The sequence below is a fragment of the Phoca vitulina genome, unplaced genomic scaffold (genome assembly GCF_004348235.1).
Source record: "Phoca vitulina isolate PV1807 unplaced genomic scaffold, GSC_HSeal_1.0 scaffold36, whole genome shotgun sequence".
Lineage (NCBI taxonomy): Eukaryota > Metazoa > Chordata > Mammalia > Carnivora > Phocidae > Phoca > Phoca vitulina.
In genome coordinates this window covers 7,772,174-7,793,288 of record NW_022589739.1, presented here as the reverse complement: position 1 = coordinate 7,793,288, position 21,115 = coordinate 7,772,174, and the positions used below count along the sequence as shown (strand labels likewise).

General features: G+C 39.7%; 1 protein-coding gene across 1 annotated transcript in view; it reads left to right on the top strand.

Moving 5' to 3' along the window:
• Positions 1-4,067: 4,067 nt before the first annotated feature.
• The window catches only part of IPO7 (importin 7), a 58,270-nt gene continuing 41,222 nt past the window's right edge, over positions 4,068-21,115 (top strand). Inside the window, exon 1 of the mRNA XM_032427040.1 lies at positions 4,068-4,329. Coding sequence (XP_032282931.1) covers positions 4,246-4,329 — 84 coding nt within the window. The 5' untranslated portion in view covers positions 4,068-4,245. The remainder of the gene's footprint in view (positions 4,330-21,115) is intronic.

Here is a 21,115-nt window from a genome sequence, read left to right as displayed (position 1 = left end):
GAGTGTATAACTTTGTGAACCCTCATTGAACTTTACGTAAATTATACTTTGATGAAGTTGATCTTTAAAATAGTTTATATGGTTTAGGGCATGAACTCCAATTTTGTGTAAGTCAGTGTATTTAAAAAAATGCAATAAGGAATGGTCTTCATTTGACAGTTTCAGTATGAGATTGTCTTTTACCTTTTCTTGCACATACTAAGCTTTACACACATACATACCAAGCTGCTGAACGTGCAGAATTATAGCTGCTACGAAGGATGCTCTGCAGAAAGTCCTCATTTCGTCACCTTCTATTAACTCTCCTTCCTTGCCCTCTTACTTTCCTTTCTCCTCAGCCTTTCCCTTAAAATACCAATAACAATTTACTTTTGTTCTGAGCTTTATAATTACAAAGCACTTCCCAACCTCATTTTTTTTTTTAAGATTTTATCCAAGATTTGACAGAGAAAGAGAGACAGTGAGAGAGGTAACACCAGCAGGGGAGTGGGAGAGGGAGAAGCAGGCTTTCCGCTGAGCAAGGAGCCTGATGCTGGGATCATGACCGGAGCCTAAGGCAGACGCTTAACGACTGAGCCACCCAGGTGCCCCTCCCAACCTCATTTGATTCTCAGAATAATTTTGGGAGCCTGGGTAGGATTATTTACTCATTTCACAGGTGGAAACAAAAAATGAGGGCCAGTGAGATAAAAGCTTTACTAGCGGCAGCACAGTTTGTACATGCCTCAGAACATAATCAATCCCTCTTTTTTTAGCTTCCTTGTCGTTTTTTTTTAAAGCCCCACTTTATTTTTTCCCCCCATTGTGGTCCCAGGAGTGAGCAGACACCTAGGAAAGGATATTGCACAGGAAAGCTTGTTTTATTTATTTATTTTTAAAGTAAACTCTACCCCCAGTGTCGGGCTTGAACTCACCACCCCAAGATCAAGAGTATCATGCTCTACTGACTGAGCCAGCCAGGCACCCTAACCCCTCCATTTTGAATTGTTTAGAGTAAAAATCTTACCAAGGTGTAAAAATGAATTTCACTTAGTTACAACTATAATGATTACCATTACTGAAAAAAACTAAATTTCATGAGAAATTTTGTCTAAAATGTTGGGATATCTGAAATAGACCTAACATAGGCTATATAGGATGTGGGGCTTCAGTAATTATGGAATGTCTTGACAAAAATCCAATCACCTCAGACAGATCAGTCTAGGTCTTAAGATACCTTTGGGTGCTAAATATTTATCATCAAGGCCTTATCACTGATGTTCACCCACAAAAGCCTCCAATGGAGGTTTGTAAAGGGAGAATTGATTCTTTTTGTTCCCTTATATTATAGCTGTATGGTCACTCCCTGAAACCTCCTTTCCTTTCATACCTGCAGAGGACATGTTTTTTTTGTTGTTGTTTGTTTGAACAACAGAACCATCATTTATAAGATTAGGTAACCGAGTCACCCCTGCGTTGTTCCGTATCTCTATTTTGTCCAATTCCATTCCAGCTCAAAATCAGCTCTGAAACCTTGTATTTTATAGTTTTCTGAATTCCTCAGACTAATCTTGCCCAAGAAGGCATTATATCTATATTGGCTATAGGGGTACTAGGAATTGGGATTGAGTGAGGAGATACAAAGTTTATCTATTTATGTTTATACTGGCCTAGTGTAGCACGTTTTTCTTTAATCTTCACACATTTATTTATTGACCATATGTTCATTTCTGTGTTTGCCACAAAGAGATAGACAATGGTCCCTGCCCTGGAGGAGCTCACATCTAAATTTCCAGTCATATAAGTCACATTCTCTGTGTCACTGGCTTGACAAAAAGTAAACCTACAAATAAGTTGGGTGTACTAATCACCCCGCAGCTAAGCTTCTGACAGGTCCTGGAGCCAAGTTCCGTGTGTGGATAAAGGAAGGAACTCTGGCTCCCCAGATGGTATCTAGCATCCTATGAGCTCTATTCTCTCTGAAGCATGAGACACAGGCCCCACTCCAGCTTTAGCTCTGCAAAACTTACTGGTTCCCAGTTCCCAGTACTGAAGGGTAAAAACCGTATTTCCTGCCACCACTTCTCCCTTTCGGTTTCAGGGAAAGGGAATTAACATTTTTGGAGCACCTTTTATGTGTCAGGTCTTCTACATATATTGTATGATGCTATAATTGTCACAATTTCATAGTGTACAAGTCAATTCTGGAATCTAAAATAGATATGTAGTAGTGCAAAGAGGACTGGCGTAGGAATCATGAAGATTGAGGTTTCAATTCTGACTCAGCCACCAAGTCATCACTAGTTCATTCATTCCTTTCTTCATTTATTCACTAAAATATTTATTGAACTCTTAGCAGACATTTAAGCTTCATGGTAGGAGATAAGGATAAAAAAGTGAATAAAACATAATCCTTATTTTTAAGGCTCTCACAATTGAGGGATGGAAGGAGAGAGGAAATTCTTTTTTTTTTAAAGTTTATTTATTTTTATTTTTATTTCTTTTAAAGGTTTTATTTATTTATTTGACAGAAAGAGACACAGTGAGAAAAGGAACACAAGCAGGGGGAGTGGGAGAGGGAGAAGCAGGCTTCCCGCTGGGCAGGGAGCCTGATGTGAGACTCGATCCCAGGATCCTGGGATCATGACCCAAGCCAAAGGCAGACGCTTAATGACTGAGCCACCCAGGTGCCCCAAAAGTTTATTTTTAAGGAATCTCTAGGTGTAGACCCAATGTGGGGCTCAAACTCAGGACCCCAAGATCAATAGTTCATGACCCCAAGATCAAGAGTCACATGCTCTTCCTACTGAGCCAGTTAGAAGCCCCAAGGAGAGGAAATTCTTAAACAGATTGTATCAGTACACTGATAGAGCTAACAACAGGTTATATTATGGAAATTTTATGATCTTTCACAATTTAAGTAGCTTATGTGAGCCTTGGGTTCTTCATTTGTAAATTGGGAATAATTATATAAACCTCACTTCCAGACCCAATGGTTGGCATATAAGAGATATTAATATTGCAAAGTCCACTATTCCAGGGGAAGACTTTCATGCCCCCTTTCTCCTTTCTGCAAACTGAAAACAGTAAGTGATCTTTTAAGAAGTTGCATTTGAAGATTTGTGATTCATTTTAAGTAAATATGTTTACATAACTATTACAGCGATGACAAATATAAAAGGAAATTACTCAAAATCTCACCATCCTAGAAAATCAATTGATTCCTTTTGCCAGCTTTGTTTCCCAGGTTTTGTCCATGTTACAAAGCCATAGCCTCACATAACTGTTTTTGTGTTGTTACAATGTATATAATATTTGTAATTTTTAATGGCTGTGAAATATTTAATTGATTGAATTCTTTCAATTTGCTTAAAAATCCTCATACTGACATTTCTCTTGAAAGGCAGAGTGATTCAGTGAAGAGAATGAAAACTTTCAAAACAGAAGCCTCCTAGGATTTGAAATCGTAGGTCAGCTTCTTACTAAGTGAACTTGGGCAAGTTATTTAACCTTTCTGAAACTGTTTCTGTAACTGTTTTAAAGAAGGTGGGATTCTAATAGGGATTATGTCTTATTCTGCATTTACAGGTGATTTATATAAAATTCCTACCAAAATTTGGATACTCAATAAAAACCCTATTTTTAGTATTTGGTAATCATAAATATGTAATGTTATAATACCTGTTACACATAAAGCTCATTTAATCTTTTGTGTCATTTCCTTAGGATAAAGTCTCATGAATGGGAATTTTTGGGGCAAAGATTATGAACATTTTTATGGCATTTAGAAACACATCTCAAACTGCTTTTCAAAAGATTACCCTCAATTACAAAGCTACTAGCAATGGATCGCATCACACATTGCATCAGATTCGCCTCTCGGTCACCATGGGTATATGGGTATATAATTATGGGAAATGTTTTACGTTTGATTGTTTTAATTTTTTCCTGTGCAGTTTGAACATTTTTCCTTTTTTGAAAAGCAGGATTTGTCAGTAGGAGCGACAGTTCAGGGACACGTGGGCTGCGGAAAGCTCTCGCGGACTACATCTCCCAAGGTGCCCCGCGCGCGCGCCGACAGGAAGTGGCTGGAGCATCTCCCGCCTCCACGCCGAGGCGAAGAGGTTCTATCCGGGGCCTTGGCGCTTCTCTTTCCTTTCGCGCCGGTTGCCGCTGCGGAGCGCGGTGGGTCCATGTGCGCAGTGAGCGGCGCTATTCCTGGCCCAGTAGCACCCGAGCCCCGGGTTTGACCGAGTCCGCGCTACGATGGACCCCAACACCATTATCGAGGCCCTGCGGGGCACCATGGACCCAGCCCTGCGTGAGGCCGCGGAGCGCCAGCTCAATGAAGTAAGGACGCCGGGCGGGCGGCTGACTGTGGCAGGCCGAGCCCTCTGGGCCTGGCCAGAGGCGCGGACGGCGTCGCTGAGGGGCCCAACTGGAGGGGTGGGGCGGGGACCTGACTGCGAGTGCCACGCCAGGGCGCCTCAGGCTGCTGCGGTGGTGGTGGCGGCCAAGGCAGCCTTTGCGTCGGATCCTGAGCTGGGCCTCTGGCTGCGGTCAAGGCATGAGGAGCCGGCTGAGGCGAGGCGGGCGTGACGGGCTGGACACATGGCTGGCTCGGGTGGCCGGCCGCCCTCTGGCTCATTCCCAGCTCGTTCCTCGCGCCCAGAAGGGGGCGAAACTCACTGGGAGGTTTTTCAGACGTTTCCGGGAGCAGTCTCGCTGGCGCCGGGTTCGGAGGGGCTCCTGGGAATGCAGAGCTGGTCCTTTGGGGGCTGCGCCTGTCAGGTTGTCACTTCACTGGGCTGATCGGTGATCTGCACAACTTTATTCTCTGCGACTGAGCGGCTAGGGAAAGCTTTCAGAGGCAAGCCCCCGCCTCTTTGGCAGGGCGAGGGTAGATTCACTGTTCTACTCGCTAATGCCTCAGCGGGGAGGCAGGGCGATGTGTAGTAGAAAGTGTCAGGTGAAGTGCACCCTTCTAGGTAGAGCTGAACCACTAATTTTCTTGACTGACCTTGGGCAAGTCGCTTAATCTTTTGATGCTGAGTTTCTCCCATTCATAAAATTAGGCCACAGGGTTGCTGTGACAGTCAAGTGAGACAGTGTAAGGCAGGGTGCCTTGAAACGTGCCAAGTTCCTTATCAACTCGCGGAGGATTGGTTCCCTTTTTCCCCTTTATTTTCGGGGGACCACCCTTTGGAAAACAGCCTTAATATGTGGGTATATTATTGTGCTATCTTCAGTTTCATTGTTTGTTTCTAAATTTCTGTAACTTTTTATATTTTAGTGAGTATTTTAAAGGCTTCTTAAAAGGACCCCTGTAATTTCCTATGCCAGTTAATAATTGTCTTTTGGTATCCCACTGAGTCTGCAAGCTTTAGGGAAGTTAAGTGTACATTTATTTTTAAACGGAAAAAGAAGTCCCTCTTTAAAGTAGAAATTCAGTTATTTTATGCTCCTCTTAGCTGATAGGAAACTCATTTAAAAACATTATTTATATTGACTTTACAGAAGCCACAGGAGTATTCCTAATTGGACATCTTCAATGTACAATGCTCTTTTTAGAGATCTCTGCCCTCAAGGAACTTACATTTTAAGAAGACTACCCACAAAGTTTAGACAAATTAAGTGTAAAATTATTTTAAAATAAAAAAGTTAATCTTATATATATAAATGCAACCGTTATTAGATCATACAAGAGTGATGTTCAAAAAATTTTTTTAAAGATTTTATGATTAAGTAACCTCTGCACCCAAGGTGGGGCTCCATCCCACCACCCCAAGATCATAAGTCCCATGCTCCACCCACTGAGCCAGCCAGGCCCCAACCCCTCACCACCCATGCTCAAATTTTTAGGCTCAAAGTCACCTTGGGAGGAGTTTAGATTTCTTTTAGATATAAAATAATGCGCTGAAACAAATTCCCATTTTGAACCATTATGAAACTATGGAGGGAGTTACGGATCACTTTTTATTTTGATTTGTTTTGTGATAGACACAGGTTAAGATGAACATTATTTTGTTTATGAAGTATTAATACATGTGTAAGTTTAGGCACCCTAAAAGTTTAGTTATGGTGATTTCTACCATGATTTTATTTTTTATTTTTTTAAACATTTTATTTATTTGACAGAGAGAGACACGGTGAGAGAGGGAAGACAAGCAGGGGGAGTGGGAGAGGGAGAAGCAGGCTTCCTGCGGAGCAGGGAGTCCAATGAGGGGCTCAATCCCAGGACCCTGGGATCATGACCTGAGCCGAAGGCGGATGCTTAACGACTGAGCCACCCAGGCGCCCCTCTACCATGATTTTATTATTCTGACTAAATGTGCTGTGTGTAATTATTAATTTTAAAAATTATTTGAAAAAAAGAGTTGCTTCCCTTGTAGAAAAATTTGAAATTCATTCATTCTTCAAGCAGGTATTGAATGTCTAGTTATATACACTGACATCTTGTAATTGAGACCTGGGGTAAATATTTCACAAGCTGATTTTTAGAAGATGAATAATCAAAATAATATTCATAGCATTTTTTACTGAACTCTTAAGCTTCTGTTAGGGTTTTGGAATACTGTAGAATAGTGAACACTGCTTTTCTGTCAAAGAGAATTTGTGGTCTAGCCTGTATTTCTGTGATTGTTAGCTATTTACATTTTGCAAATTTCTTACAATTTTTCCACCTTAATTTTTTTGTAATTTTCCTAAGGTAACTTTTCTTAAAATATTTTCAGCTCTAGTCTTCATTCCATTTTAATGAAGTGCTTCTATTTGAATACTTAACTTGCTTTGACTTTTTTTGTGGCAAAACCTTGATTTAGGAAATAGATCCTAGATAAGTCTTGATGAAGAAGCTTGACCGTAGTAAGAATGAGGAAGTAACATTTTATTTCTGTCAGGCTCATCTCACTTTGGGTAAGACAGGATGAAGCAGTCATTCCATACTGTTTTTATTCAGCTGAAATTATATTTTGGTTCATTTAGTTAAAAGAAAAAGATGATTGACATTTGAGTGAATCTCTTCAGTAAGTGAAGTAATCACTAACTGTAAAAATTGTAAATGTTACCAAAGTATTATAGTGCAGCTAGTTAAAAAACAAAGTGCTCTTGCCTCACAGTGATTGCACTTAACTGTTCCATCTGCTTGGATCCGCTTTTACTCAGTGATCTCCCAGACTTGATCTCTCACTTCTGTCATCGTTCAACCATCTCCGTATCACTGAGGAGTTCCCCTGACTGTAACACTCCAGACACTCTGCATCTCCCTTCATTTATTTTTCTCTGTAGCACTGGTTTATCATACATATTTTATTTATTCTCACTAGTATAATTTTTGAGTTTCACGAGGTGAGGAATTTTTGTCTTTTGTTACTACAATTCTTTGTCAGTATTAAGTTTTACTTAATTGTAGCAGATAATAATACAGGCTTTAGCTCTGTTACACCACCCTCAAATCAAGGATTTTTAGAGTATTTATATATTTTTAATATTACATATAGATAAAATTAAGAAAGTTCCATTAGACTGCTAGAGACCACAGTAAGGACTCTCTTTTTGGCAGATATTTTTGACAAATTAGGGCGCCTGGGTGGCTCAGTCAGTTAAGTGTCTGCCTTCAGTTCCAGTCATGATCCCAGGGTTCTGGGATCAACCCCTGCATTGGACTCCCTGCTCAGTGGGGAGTCTGCTTATCCCTCTGCCTGCTGTTCCCCCTACTTGTGCCCCGCCTCAAGTAAATAAAATCTTTTTTAAAAAAAAAGATAAATTTTAGTATTCCCCACTGACTTACTCAGTAGCATAGCACGAATTTTGATCCTTTTTTTTTTTCTAATTTCTGTTAACATTTTTTGATCACGTCGTCATTTCCCAATTTGAAATATCTTCATGTAACAAGCTTTGCCTCAAAGACTGGAGAAAACCAATAAAAAGTACAAGCTTTCTTGGAAACATAATTGAAAACCCCCTTAGTTACTTGATTTTTTTTTTTTTTTTTTAACCTTGAAGCGTTCTGTACTAGCTGGGGGATGTTATGAAAGTTATTTAACTTCTAAGCATCATTTTCCTTACGTACAAAATAGAAGTAGTAATAGTATCATAGTGTCATAGTGTCATGTGGGTTGAGTGAGATGATGCATGTAAAAAATTTAGGAAAGTATTTGGCATCTACTAAGTTCTCTCCAGGTTATTTGAATTACTGCATAAGTGCCAATTGATTAACCCATCTACCATGCCATACATTTTATTTTCTGTCTCAGTCTAACTATAGTGTTGTATATTTCAGTGGAAAATGATCAGCACTAATGGAGAAGGAACACAAGTGCCTATTTGAACACTGAAATCATTAGTAGATAGCTTATTGTAACATGAAAATTGGCACAATTATAAGCACAGTGCCTGGCACACTGTGGACTCTCAGTAAATATTTGTTGTAGGCAAAGAGAAATAAGAACTTGTGTAATAAAAATGTCTTTCAGTCTTTAAAGTAGATTTGTGTACAGGAATCTCATTTGTCATTTAAATTATATGCTTTGAGATTAATTGACTTCTGTATATCTAGAAATAAGGTTTTAAAAAATTTGGTTTGGGGGCGCCTGGGTGGCTCAGTCAGTTAAGCGACTGCCTTCAGCTCAGGTCATGATCCCAGGGTCCTGGGATCAAACCCCGTGTTGGGCTCTCTGCTCAGCAGGAGAATCTGCTTCTCCCTTTCCCTCTGCTCCTGACCCCGGTTGTGCTTTCTCGCTCTCATTCACTCTCAAATAAAGTCTTTAAAACAAAAAAAAAAAATAATTTTTTTTTTTGGAACTGTAAAATATATGACATTTGGTATTCATTCATTCAACATTAATTATGTTTCCAGAGACTGTTTGCTACTTCCTACTCTCACTCACTCAGAAATACTTGTTTCTTCATTTATAAGATAAAGTTAAGACACCTCTGAAGGTTTTTGGCAGATTACAATAGACATTAGTCTTTCTGCATTCTTCCTGCTTTCACTGTCCGTGTTCTTCAGTGGAAACCTTTCCATACAAAGCTTTGCTCATGCTGCCCACCTCTCCTCCTAAGCTCTTATCACCTAAAACTAAAAGTTTTCCTATTCACAGATCTCATTAATCCCATCTTAAATGCCATCTTTTCCTACTCTGACCTTCTGTGATACTTTGTAAACTGAAAGCTCACCTTTTTAACACCTAGTTTTATGTATTCTTCCTTAAATTTTAACTATTTTTATTTGAACTAGATGATTGCTGTCTCTTCTACTCTAAAAGTTCATGGACTTTGAACTTACCTCCATTGGGACTAGAATCTGTAGATGAAGACTTTTTTTTTTAATCTTGGAGTATTAGCTGAGAATGGACACTCAAACAACTAATTGTTTCTGATTGTTTTCAAATATTTTAAGAATATTTGCCTATCATATGGCAAATTCTATCTTTATGCTGGGGATCCGATACTGTAGACAAGATAGAATCCTCTCTCTCATGAAGCTTACATTTGAACTGAAGTTTTAAATGTAATGTCAGTAGGGGCGCCTGGGTGGCTCAGTCAGTTAAGCATCTGCCTTAGGCTCGGGTCATGATCCCAGGGTCCTGGGATTGAGCCCCACATCGCATCAGGCTCCCTGCTCAGCGGGGAGTCTGCTTCTCCCTCTTCCTCTCCTGCCCCTCCACCCCCACTTGTGTGCTCTCTCTCTCACTCTCAAATAAATAAATTAAAATGTAATGTCAGGAAAAATTTTTTTGAAATGTTTATTCCGAAGAACGGTTCCCAATCTGTTTCTTTTTTTTTTTTTTAATTTGAGAGAGAGAGACAGAGCAGGGGAGGGGCAGAGGGAGAGAGAATCTTAAGCCGACTCGAGCCTGACACCAGGTTCAATCTAATGACCCTGAGATCATGACTTGATCCGAAACCAAGAGTCAGACACTTCAGCGACTGCACCACCCAGGCCCCCTTGGTTCATTTAATAGTAAATGTCTTTATGATAGGCACTGAGCTGAGTGGTTGATAGAAGAAATTCATGATTTCCTGCTTTTCTGGAGTTTCATAGTCACACAGCCCTCACAAATGCATGTGGTTGGGACTTTTATTTTATTTTTTATTTTTTTTAAAGATGGTTTTTTTTTAATGATTTTTATTTATTTATTTGTCAGAGAGAGAGAGAGCACAAGCGGGGGGAGCAGCAGAGGGAGAGAGAGAAGCAGGCTCCTCACGAGCAAGGAACCCGATGCGGGACTCAATCCCAGGACCCTGGGATCATGACCTGAGCCGAAGGCAGATGCTTAACGACTGAGCCACCCAGGCGTCCCTGGTTGGGACTTTTAATAGAGCTATGTGTAAGTTTTGGATAAGGAGACTATTAAATCTGACTTTGCTTAAGGCAGATAGGATCTTAGCATCAGTATTCTTTCCCCTCTTATACTTGCAGCAAGAAAAGTGCTCTAAGTAGAATTAGAAGGCTTACCTAGGAGCCTTTTAAACCTTCAGTTCCTAAACTTAATGTGCTTTAAAATGGTTATGTAGATAGAAAAGCTGCTCACATGCTTTATGTGAAAAAGTAAGTGGACTTAGCTTTGCTAACTTTCTTGATACTTTGTGTTTACCTTTTAAATTCATAAACTACCTAAGTCACTTCTAGGATTTTCACAGATGATTACAATTACTACTGTAAGTGATATATTTTATTTGTAAGTAGTGAATTTGATTTTGTTTTATTAAAGGACTTATGAAATGTTCAATTAATAAAAATGTTAGGTCTGGAAAGGTGCAAAATCATGGCATGTTTATAGTACAATTTGGCATGTCTAGAAATTCAGCAAAATATTTATGAGAATATAATGTATATTTTTGGAAGACAGACCATAGTTTGTGGTCTGAGCAGGTAACATTCCTTAATTAGGAATATCTCTAAGTAGATACTGTTTTGAATTTGGGAGAGGGAAAATCCCTGGATACTTTGGTTCTTACACAGGAAGTTATTCATTGACATAGCATGTGAAAGATCTGAAAGAAAGATATCACCATATTAATATTTATAAGAAAATTTCTTTTTCAGATATAGTAGATGTATATATTATTTTACTTACTGTTCGCTTCTGTCAGTGGCACATTAATGATGAGTTTGATTTAAAGTGGGTTTTTTCTTTTGGTTACCTAAAGTAATTTGTAATTAAGAAGTTATTTTAGGGGCGCCTGGGTGGCTCAGTCATTAAGTGTCTGCCTTCGGCTCAGGTCATGATCCCAGGGTCCTGGGATCGAGCCCCGCATCGGGCTCCCTGCCCCGCTGGAAGCCTGCTTCTCCCTCTCCCACTCCCCCTGCTTGTGTTCCCTCTCTTGCTGTGTGTCTCTCTCTGTCAAATAAATAAATAAATAAATAAATAAATAAATAAATAAAAGAAGTTATTTTAAACTCCTTGGTTGAAAATCATTTTAAGTATTAACCACTATTTAATGAAAAGCTGGAAGACATAATGAAGAGCCTCAAGCCTGGTCCTGATTCTATCACTATGATAATTTAACCTCACTATGCCTAATATTTCATGTAGATGAAATAGGGATAGTGTTTGTCAAATTCTTCTTCTTTTTTTTTTTTAAGATTTATTTGTTTGAGAAGAGAGCGCGTGGGAAGTGGGGAGGGGAGAAAGGGAGAAGGAGAGAGAATCTTAAGCAGACTGTCAGCTCTGTATCACACTGAGATCACCACCTGAGCTGAAACCAAGAGTCAGATGCTTAACCGACTGCCCTACCAAGGCACCCCTGTCTTTGTCAAATTCTTTAGTAAAACAGAAAAGTTAGAAATCCCTTTGCTCTTGAAATTACCCAGTTGTATTCATTAATGTACTTTGATGTCACAGTGCCCTTATGCCTGTCTTTTTCCTTATAAACAGTGTAAAGTACAGTAGCTAATTGAAGCTCTTTTGGTTGCATTCCAATGGAGAGAAATAATAAAAAGTTACTTCTTAAAGAGTTAGCTGTGAAAGATACTGACATTAGGTAATTATATTGAAAAATGTGGGTCCGGAGGGGAAACATATTGGAGAAAACATGACTTAAGTTTTAAGTCGGGTTTGAGGAGCTGGTAAACATCAGATAGAAAATGTATAGCAGGCAGTAGGGAATGTGGAATTGAAGGTTAGGAGAGAAAGCAACAATGGCAAAGTTATTTTTCTTGGTAGATTGAGAGGAAGGGAGTATGATCAAGAGGTGTAATGATCCCAGGGTGCTGGGATCATGACCTGAGCTGAAGGCAGACGCTTAGCAACTGAGCCACTTAGGTGCTGGAGTGCTTCACTGTTGGCCATGCCCATTTTTGGAACTTTGAGAAACAGGAAAAAGGAGACTGGAGAATTGTGCATAAAAGTAGGAGGGAGCCAAGAAAAGGAATTTTAAGTAAGAAGGTTGGTTGTGGGTAGTTTCCTTTTCACTTAAATGAATTTCATAGATTTTCTACTAGTGAACGTGAATTACTTCTGTAATAAGTAAAAAGCTATTAGAAAAAGAAAGGGTGGTTGACATTTCTAAATGAGGGAGGTTAAAGCAGAATGAAGACTTTTTTGGGGGAAAAGCTTTTAAAATATTGGTAACCTTGGAGAAAGCAATTTTCTGAATACAGTGTTAGTGAGTAGAATGCTGGTAAGGGAATGGGAATAAGACTGTAGGTTAAAGGGTTGGTAGGATCAAGGGAAATTTGTTTATGTGGGTATGTATATTTTTCATTTTTTTCTTTTCTAAAGTTAGACTTAGTTTGGGGAGTGGGGGAAGGCTGCCCATGGTGTAGAAGTTTTTCAGCCCTATCACTACCTGTGATGCTTTATAGTCATCTATCTTAGAATTACATCCTTGATACTGCTTTAAAACCTTACCTTCCTTATCTGATTGTGTAAAAAAATTTTTTTAAAGATTATTTATTTGAGAAAGAGAGCAAGCGAGAGAGAGCACAAGCAGTGGGGAGCAGCAGAGGGAGAGAGAAAGAAGCACGTTTCCCACCAAGCAGGGGGCTTGATGCGGGACTCGATCCCAGCACCCTGGGATCATGACCTGAGCTGAAGGCAGACGCTTAGTGACTGAGCCACTTAGGTGCTGTTGGGTAAAAATTTCGAAAAAAAACGTTCCACTTACTAGATCTTGATGTGGTCACAATTTACCTATTCGTTTTTGTCTTTCATTGTTGTCTTTCATTCTCTTAATAATCTCTTTAATATAACCCATACTTCGGGACGCCTGGGTGGCTCAGTCCGTTAAGCATCTGCCTTCCACTCAGGTCATGTTCTCAGGGTTCTGGGATCAAGTCCCACATGGGCTCCTTGCTCAGCAGGGAGCCTGCTTCTCCCTCTGCCTGCCACTCCTCCTTATGCTCTCTCTGACAAATCAAATCAAATAAAACCTTAAAAAAATATATAACCCATACTTCTTTTCCTTTTAAAAATCTTTTCTCCCCATCTCGATGGGTTTAAATCCTTTAGGATCTAACTCAAAATTTTACCTGTTAGTCCAGTTAGAATTAGTAATACTCCAACCTGTCTTTTTTTTTTTTTTTTTTTTTTTTAAGATTTTACTTATTTGAGAGTGAGAGAGTACAAGGAGAGGAGGGGCAGAGGCAGAGGGAGAAGCAGACTCCCCGCTGAGCAGGGAGCCCGATGCGGGACTAGATCCCAGGACCCTTAGATCATGACCTGAGCCAAAGGCAGACGCTTAACCGACTGAGCCACCCAGGCACCCCTACTCCAACCTATCTTATAGTCATCTTTTATCTCTGTAGTGTCTGACACATTTTAAGTACCAGTAGGTGGAGTGGAGGTAAAGGAAAGGGAGATGGAATTGTGGCTGTTGAAGAATTTGATGAAATTGATTAAGGATGAATGTTGAATTATCTGGGTTAATGACAAATAATGAGAATGTAAGAAGTTGTCTAGAAAGGTAGTTTTGTGTTATGGTTAGCAGCTTTTAAACTTGAGTCTTAGCAGTTTTAGCTCTACTTAATGATGTATAATGACCCATTTGTTGCTTCAGTTCTGGTTCTCTGATTGCTGGAAACTAGGAGCTTGAAGAAGGGCCTATAATTAGTGCCAACATCTAATAGAGTTTACATTTATACTCTAACTCTTACTCTAAAAGATTTATTGTAGCATCTTGAGGTCTATGTCAATGTTTCCCAAACTGTTGAGAATAATACCATAATTACTCAGATTTTTAGGAGTTTTTGTGATAAAGATTGATGCTAGAGATATTTTTACTTACATTTATCTTTTAAATTACTATAAAATGTGAAGGTCTTTTCAACATATAATAAATTTAGTAGTTACTATGTGATAGAAATTCTTTTAAATGTGTTATAGTTTGCTATACCCAAGAATGCCAGAAAGTTATTAGAGATAACCTAGTGCTTAAAAGTGTAAGTTTTCCTGTTTGAACAGTTAATGTGTATCTTTATTTGATCTCTGTTTTATAATTGTACCGATTCATGATCTCTTTTTTCTTCATTTTTAAACTTTATTGAAGTATAATTTACATGCCATAAAATATACCTGTTTTAAGTGAAACTCAGTGATTTTTAGATTTAGCAAATTGTACCACCATCACCACAATCTAGTTTTTTTTTTTTTTTTTTTTTTTTAAGGATTTTATTTATTTATTTGTCAGAGCACAAGCAGGGGGCTCAGCAGGCAGAGGGAGAAGCAGGCTCCCTGCTGAGCAAGGAACTGGGTATGGGACTCATCCCAGGACCCTGGGATCATGACCTGAGCCGAAGGCAGACGCTTAACCGACTAAGCCACCCAGGCGTCCCCACAATCTAGTTTTGGAATATTTTCATTATCCCAGTAAGATCCCACCTTCCAGTTTTTTTACTTTTATTTTTTTAAAGATTTTATTTATTTGAGATAGAGTGAGAGAGAGAGCACAAGCCGGGGGGCAGAGGGAGAGGGAGAAGCAGGCTCCCCACTGAACAGGGAGCCCAACGCGGGGCTTGATCCTAGGACCCTGGGATCATGACCTGAGCCGAAGGCAGACACTTCACTGACTGAGCCACCCAGGCACACTAATCCCTCCTTCCAGTTTAATCTCATATCCCAGGCCTAGGTGATTGCTAATCTACTTTCCTTCAGAATTTTCTTGAGAATCTCATGTCTGATATTTAGTATTACTTTATGTCCATTTGTTACTTTGGGAGAATAGAAGGCATTAGGGATTTCAGCTAGATGGAAATTTGTATGGGGCAAGTTGATAGATATCCCAGGTTGAATTTGCTTGTGTGCTTTCTGCTGTCAGAAACATCCTTTCCTGGGGTGCCCGGGTGGCTCAGTCGTTAAGCGTCTGCCTTTGGCTTAAGCGTCTGCCTTTGGCTTAGGTCATGATCCCAGAGTCCTGGGATCAAGCCCCGCGTTGGGTTCCCTGTTCAGTGGGGAGCCTGCTTCTCCCTCTCCCACTCCCCCTGCTTGTGTTCCTGCTCTCATGCACTCTCTCTCCCTCACTCTCTCTCTGTCAAATAAATAAGTAAAATCTTTGGGAAAAAAAAGAAACATCCTTTCTTTCTTACCCCTTGGTCTAGCTCAGCTGGCTGAAAGTAACACTCTTTCCTCAGTTGCACTTTTTAGATTTGTACATGTTTATTTTTGAAGGCAAAGTGACTTAGAAGAGTAGTAAAATAAGTACTTATTTTCATAGTTCAGTTTTGTTGATTTTTTAATAACTTTATTGAATTCAACCACTTAAAGTATCCAGTTCAGTGGTGGTGGTTGTTGTTTTAAGATTTTATTGGGGCGCCTGGGTGGCTCAGTCACTTAAGCGTCTGCCTTCAGCTCTGGTCATGATCCCAGCATCCTGGGATCAAGCCCTGGGTCCAGACCCGGGTCCTTGCTCAGCAGGGAGCCTGCTTCTCCCTCTCCCTCTGCCCGCCTCTCCCTGCTTATGCTCTCTCTCTCTCTCAAATAAATAAATAAAATCTTTTTTATTTTAAGAGCCTGGGCGCGTGAGCTGGGGTCGGGTGAGAGGGAGAAGCAGAGTCCCTGCTGAGCAGGGAGCCTGACGTGGTTCTCCATCCTAGGACCCTGAGTTCATGACCTTGAGCCAAAGGCAGACGTTTAACTGACTGAGCCACCCAGGTGCCCCCTCCAGTTCAGTGGTTTTTAGTATATTCAGTTATGCAACCATCACCACAAACTTTAGAACATTTTCATCACCCCAAAAAGAAACTCCATACCTGTTAGCATTCCCCTTCTCTGCCTTCTGCATACCCTCAGTCCTTGGGTACTGGCTTCTTTCACACAGTGTATTTTTAAGGTTCACACATACTGTAGCATATATCAGTACTTCATTCTTTTTACTACAAGATAATATTTCATCATGTGTATGGATATGCCACATTTTGCTTATCCATTCATCATTTGGTGTACTTGGTGGGTTGTTTCCACTTTTGGGCTATTATGAATGATGCTGCTGTAAATATTCAGGTAAAAGTAGTCTTGTTGATTTTTTTTTTTTTAATTGAGGGATAATTTACATATGATACCAAGCTCAAATACGTGTACAGCTCAGTCCATTTTTACCTAGGTACCATTATCCAGATTAAAAAAAATTGTTTTAATATTTTTATTTATTTATTTGAGAGAGAGAGATTGAGAGAACAAGTGGGAGGAGGGGCAGAGGGAGAAGCAGACCCCCCACCGAGCAGGGACACTCCCTTCCCCCCGCGACGTGGGACTCGATCCCAGCACCCCGGGACCATGACTTGAGCCGAAGGCAGACGCTTAACTACTGAGCCACCCAGGCACCCCAGATCAAAATTTATATAACATCTCTATTGGCTTAGAACTTTCCCTTGAGACTCTTCCCAATTAATACCTTTCCTCCTTCAGGTTACCATTATTCTGACTTCTGTTAACTATAGATTAGATTTGCCTGTCTTTGAACTTCATATAAATAGGATCACATGGTATGTACCAAGTAGTCTAGCTTCTTAACATGTTTTTTGAGATCCATATTATTGCTTGATTCTGTAGTGAGGCTTTATTTTTTTAAGTTATTGTATAGTATTTCATTGTATGAATTGTACCATAGTTTGCTTATACATTCACTTGTCAGTGGACAGGTATTATTGTGGACACAAGCACTTTTCTTGGATATATAAAGGTGAAATTGCTAGGTTGTAAGGTAGGTGCATGTTTGAAAATGCGAGTTTTCCAATATGGTTGTACCATTTTATGCACCTACCAGCACTGTGTATGAATTCCATATTTTTCACATCCTCACTAGCACTTTGATGTATTGCATACATTGTTTTCAGGTAGGACTGTTGGCTTATACTGATTCTTCTGTAATTTGCCTGCATATATTTGCTGATTTTTGTTTTGGAGTGATTTTATTTATTTATTTATTTATTTTTTAAAGATTTTATTTATTTATTTGAGAGAGAGAATGAGAGAGCGAGCACATGAGAGGGGGGAGGGTCAGAGGGAGAAGCAGACTCCCTGCTGAGCAGGGAGCCCGATGCGGGACTCGATCCCGGGACTCCAGGATCATGACCTGAGCCGAAGGCAGTCGCTTAACCAACTGAGCCACCCAGGCGCCCCTGTTTTGGAGTGATTTTAACTCTTCCTCAGATGTTGCAGTTATTTTCCTTTTTTTTTAACATTGTTTATACTGATGTGGGGTGGAGTATATAAAATTTTTACTTTTTTATCTATTTGAGCAAAAATTATTTTATGGCTTTCAGTCTTTGGTGTCATGCTTAGGTTTTTTTCCACCAAGATGATAAAAATATTTACAGTGGTTTCCTTCAAGTACTCTTGGGATTTTATTTTATTTATTTGTTTTTTTAAAGATTTTATTTATTATTATTTTTTTTTTTGGGAGGGGGAGGGAGAAGCAGACTCCTACGGAGCAGGGAGCCTGACACGGGGCTCAACCCAAGGAGCCCGAGATCCTGACTTGGGCCGAAGGCAGACACTTAATTGACTGAGCCACCCAGGTGCCCCTGGGGTTTTATTTTTTATATTTAAACCTTAAGTTAGAAATTGATAAAGGTCTTTTGTTAATGTAACATTCGTGGAGTACCTGTTAGGTTTGTAGGAAGATATAGTTAGTGGCGCATGCTCATTTTTTTTTTTTAAAGATTTTATTTATTTATTTGACAGAGACAAAGCGGGAGAGGGAGAAGCAGGCTTCCTGTGGAGCAGGGAACCCGATGTGGGGCTCGATCCCAGGACCCTGAGATCATGACCTGAGCCGAAGGCAGACACTTAATGACTGAGCCACCCAGGCGCCCGCACATGCTCATTTTTAACTCACATGTGGCTATATATGTGGCTAGCCAACAAAAACAGTGGTGGTTGTGGTGGTTTTTCTTATTTTAATATGACCTCTAAACATAATCCAACAACTTCATTTGGGGTTCCAATCATAGAAAGCAGTCCTTTTCAATTCAGAAGGAAAAACTTCGGTATTGGGACCTTGAGAGAACCCTGTATATATACAAAACCACAAATGTTGTATTTTATAGGTGATTTAAAGACCTAAAGAACCATTTGGCAATATTCAGTTTATGCCCTGCTGGCTTTAGAATATACTCTGAGACAGATGAGATTCTACCATGTATGGAGATAAAAACAACATAACATTTGTTATGTCTTGATATTTACTATAATATTTTACATATTTCACTTATTTTTTTTTTTTAATTTTGTTTATTTATTTGAGAGAGAATGAGTGAGAGCTAGAGAGCACAGCCAGGGGGAGGGGCAGAAAGAGAGGGAGAAGCAGACTCCCCGCTGAGCAGGGAGCCCAACATTGGGGTACATCCGAGGACCTCCGGATCATGACCTGAGCCGAAAGCAGACACTCGACCGACTGTGCCACCCAGGCGTTTCTTTCATCTACTCCTTGTAGCCATCCTGTGAAGCAGATTTAGTTACACTAATTTTGTAATTAAGTCTTAGATTTACTGAAGCAACTTGCTCAAGAGTTAAAAATGTCAGAAGTAGCATCACTTGTATTTATAATCAGACTGATTCTAGCTGTCCATTCCAGGGATTCATAATTTGATGCAGGAGATTAGATGTATACTATAATATAAATGGCCTAAAAAGTGCCATAGTAGTAGTGTGGATAGTACTGTCCTTTCTGGGCTCATCTGTCTATCCCTTTAATATAAATACTCTTTTATACTACACTGCCCCTAGGTGATCACTGCTGCTTCCAAGGTATTTTTTTGTTGATTCATTTCAGTACTTTGTTTAATAAATTTGTTGAACATCTTAAATGCCAAGCGTCATGAGGAACTGGGTATATAAATAGTATAGTCCTATCAGTGAAGCTTAAAATCTAATTAACAAGAGAAAGCCATAAACCAGTCTATAAATATAATAATTACAAATATATAATAAATGTAATGGGGGGGAAAAAAACCCTGGAGATTATGAGAGTAATAGGGAGCCCTTCTTTAGCTTGAATGATCAGTCAGGAAAGCCTTCTCTACATGTTTAAATGGAGACTCAAAGAATGTGAACTGTGAATCAGTTAACTATGGTGGAGCACTGGAGAGAAGAGTGTTACAGGTAGAAAGTCACAGCATGGACTGTGGAGTAATTATGTTTGTTGTCAAAAGAACCTAAAGATGGCTGGTAAGGTGGGACAGTAGGAGGTGAGAAAGTTTCTTTAAATGAGACTGACGATGGAATATTATGCAGCCATCAAAAAAAGAAATCTTGCCATTTGCAACGATGTGGATGGAACTAGAGGGTATTATGCTAAGCAAAATAAGTCAGTCAGAGAAAGACATGTATCATATGATCTCACTGATATGAGGAATTCTTAATCTCAGGAAACAAACTGAGGTTTGCTGGAGTGGTGGGGGGTGGGAGGGATGGGGTGGCTGGGTGATAGACATTGGGGAGGGTATGTGCTATGGTGGGCACTGTGAATTGTGTAAGACTGATGAATCACAGACCTGTACCTCTGAAACAAATAATACATTATATGTTAAAAAAAAAAAAAAAAAAAAAGATAGTAGGAAGGGAAAAATGAAGGGGGGAAAATCGGAGGGGGAGATGAACCATGAGAGACTATGGACTCTGAGAAATAAACTGAGGGTTCTAGAGGGGAGGGGGTGGGGAGATGGTTTAGCCTGGTGATGGGTATTAAAGAGGGCACATATTGAATAGAGCACTGGGTGTTATACGCAAACAATGAATCATGGAACACGACATCAAAAACTAATGATGTAATGTATGATGATTAACATAACATAATAAAATAAAATTTAAAAAAAAATGAGACTGACGAAATGGCAGAGGCAAGATAATACAGGCCCTTATATAGCCTTTGGGAAGTAGAGTAGAAATCTATTGGGATGCCTGGGTGGCTCAGTCAGTTACCCATCTGCCTTCAGCTCAGGTCATGATCCCAGGGTCCTGGGCTCAGTGGGGAGCCTACTTCTCTCTCTGCCTGTTGCCCCCCCCCTTTGTCACTCCCCCTGCTTTGTGCTCTCTCTCTCTCTGTGACAAATAAAATCTTAAAAAAAAGAGCTGTTAAAATTTTTTTTTTAAAGGGGATTGGTTTACAATTTTAAAGACCTTTGGCTGCTAAATGGAGAATGGTGGGGGGTTTTTACATTAAGAAAGATGATAGTCATTTGGACTAGGTTGATGTTAGTGGGAATGGAGAAAGTGGGTATATTAATTATATAAGTATTTTGGATATAGAATTGACAGGTCCTGACACAATGAAGTGGGATAAAAAAGGGAAGTATTAAAGATGTCATTCAGGTATTAGACATAAGTAACTGAGCATAGTGATGAAAAAGGTGGGGAGAATTGGTACAAGAAAGTAGCAACATAGCTTTTAGGGGAGAAGATGCTTTGAACATGATAAATTTGAGAAGCCTGTGAAGGTAGGGATGTTAAAAATAGGTCTCTGGAAATAATGTATTTGACAAATAGTATTTAAAGACCATGGTTGGATGAAATCAGCTGGGGAGTGTAAAAGATGGCCTATGACTGAGCAGTTATAGTTTAAATAGTTTAAGAAACCAGCAAAGCAATCTCAGAAGGAAAAGTGGTCTGTGAATTGCATAGTTGGAAGGATGTTTCAAGAAAGTTATGGTGGTTAATGGTGTTTAGAGTACCAGAAAGGGGAAATACCTGTCTTT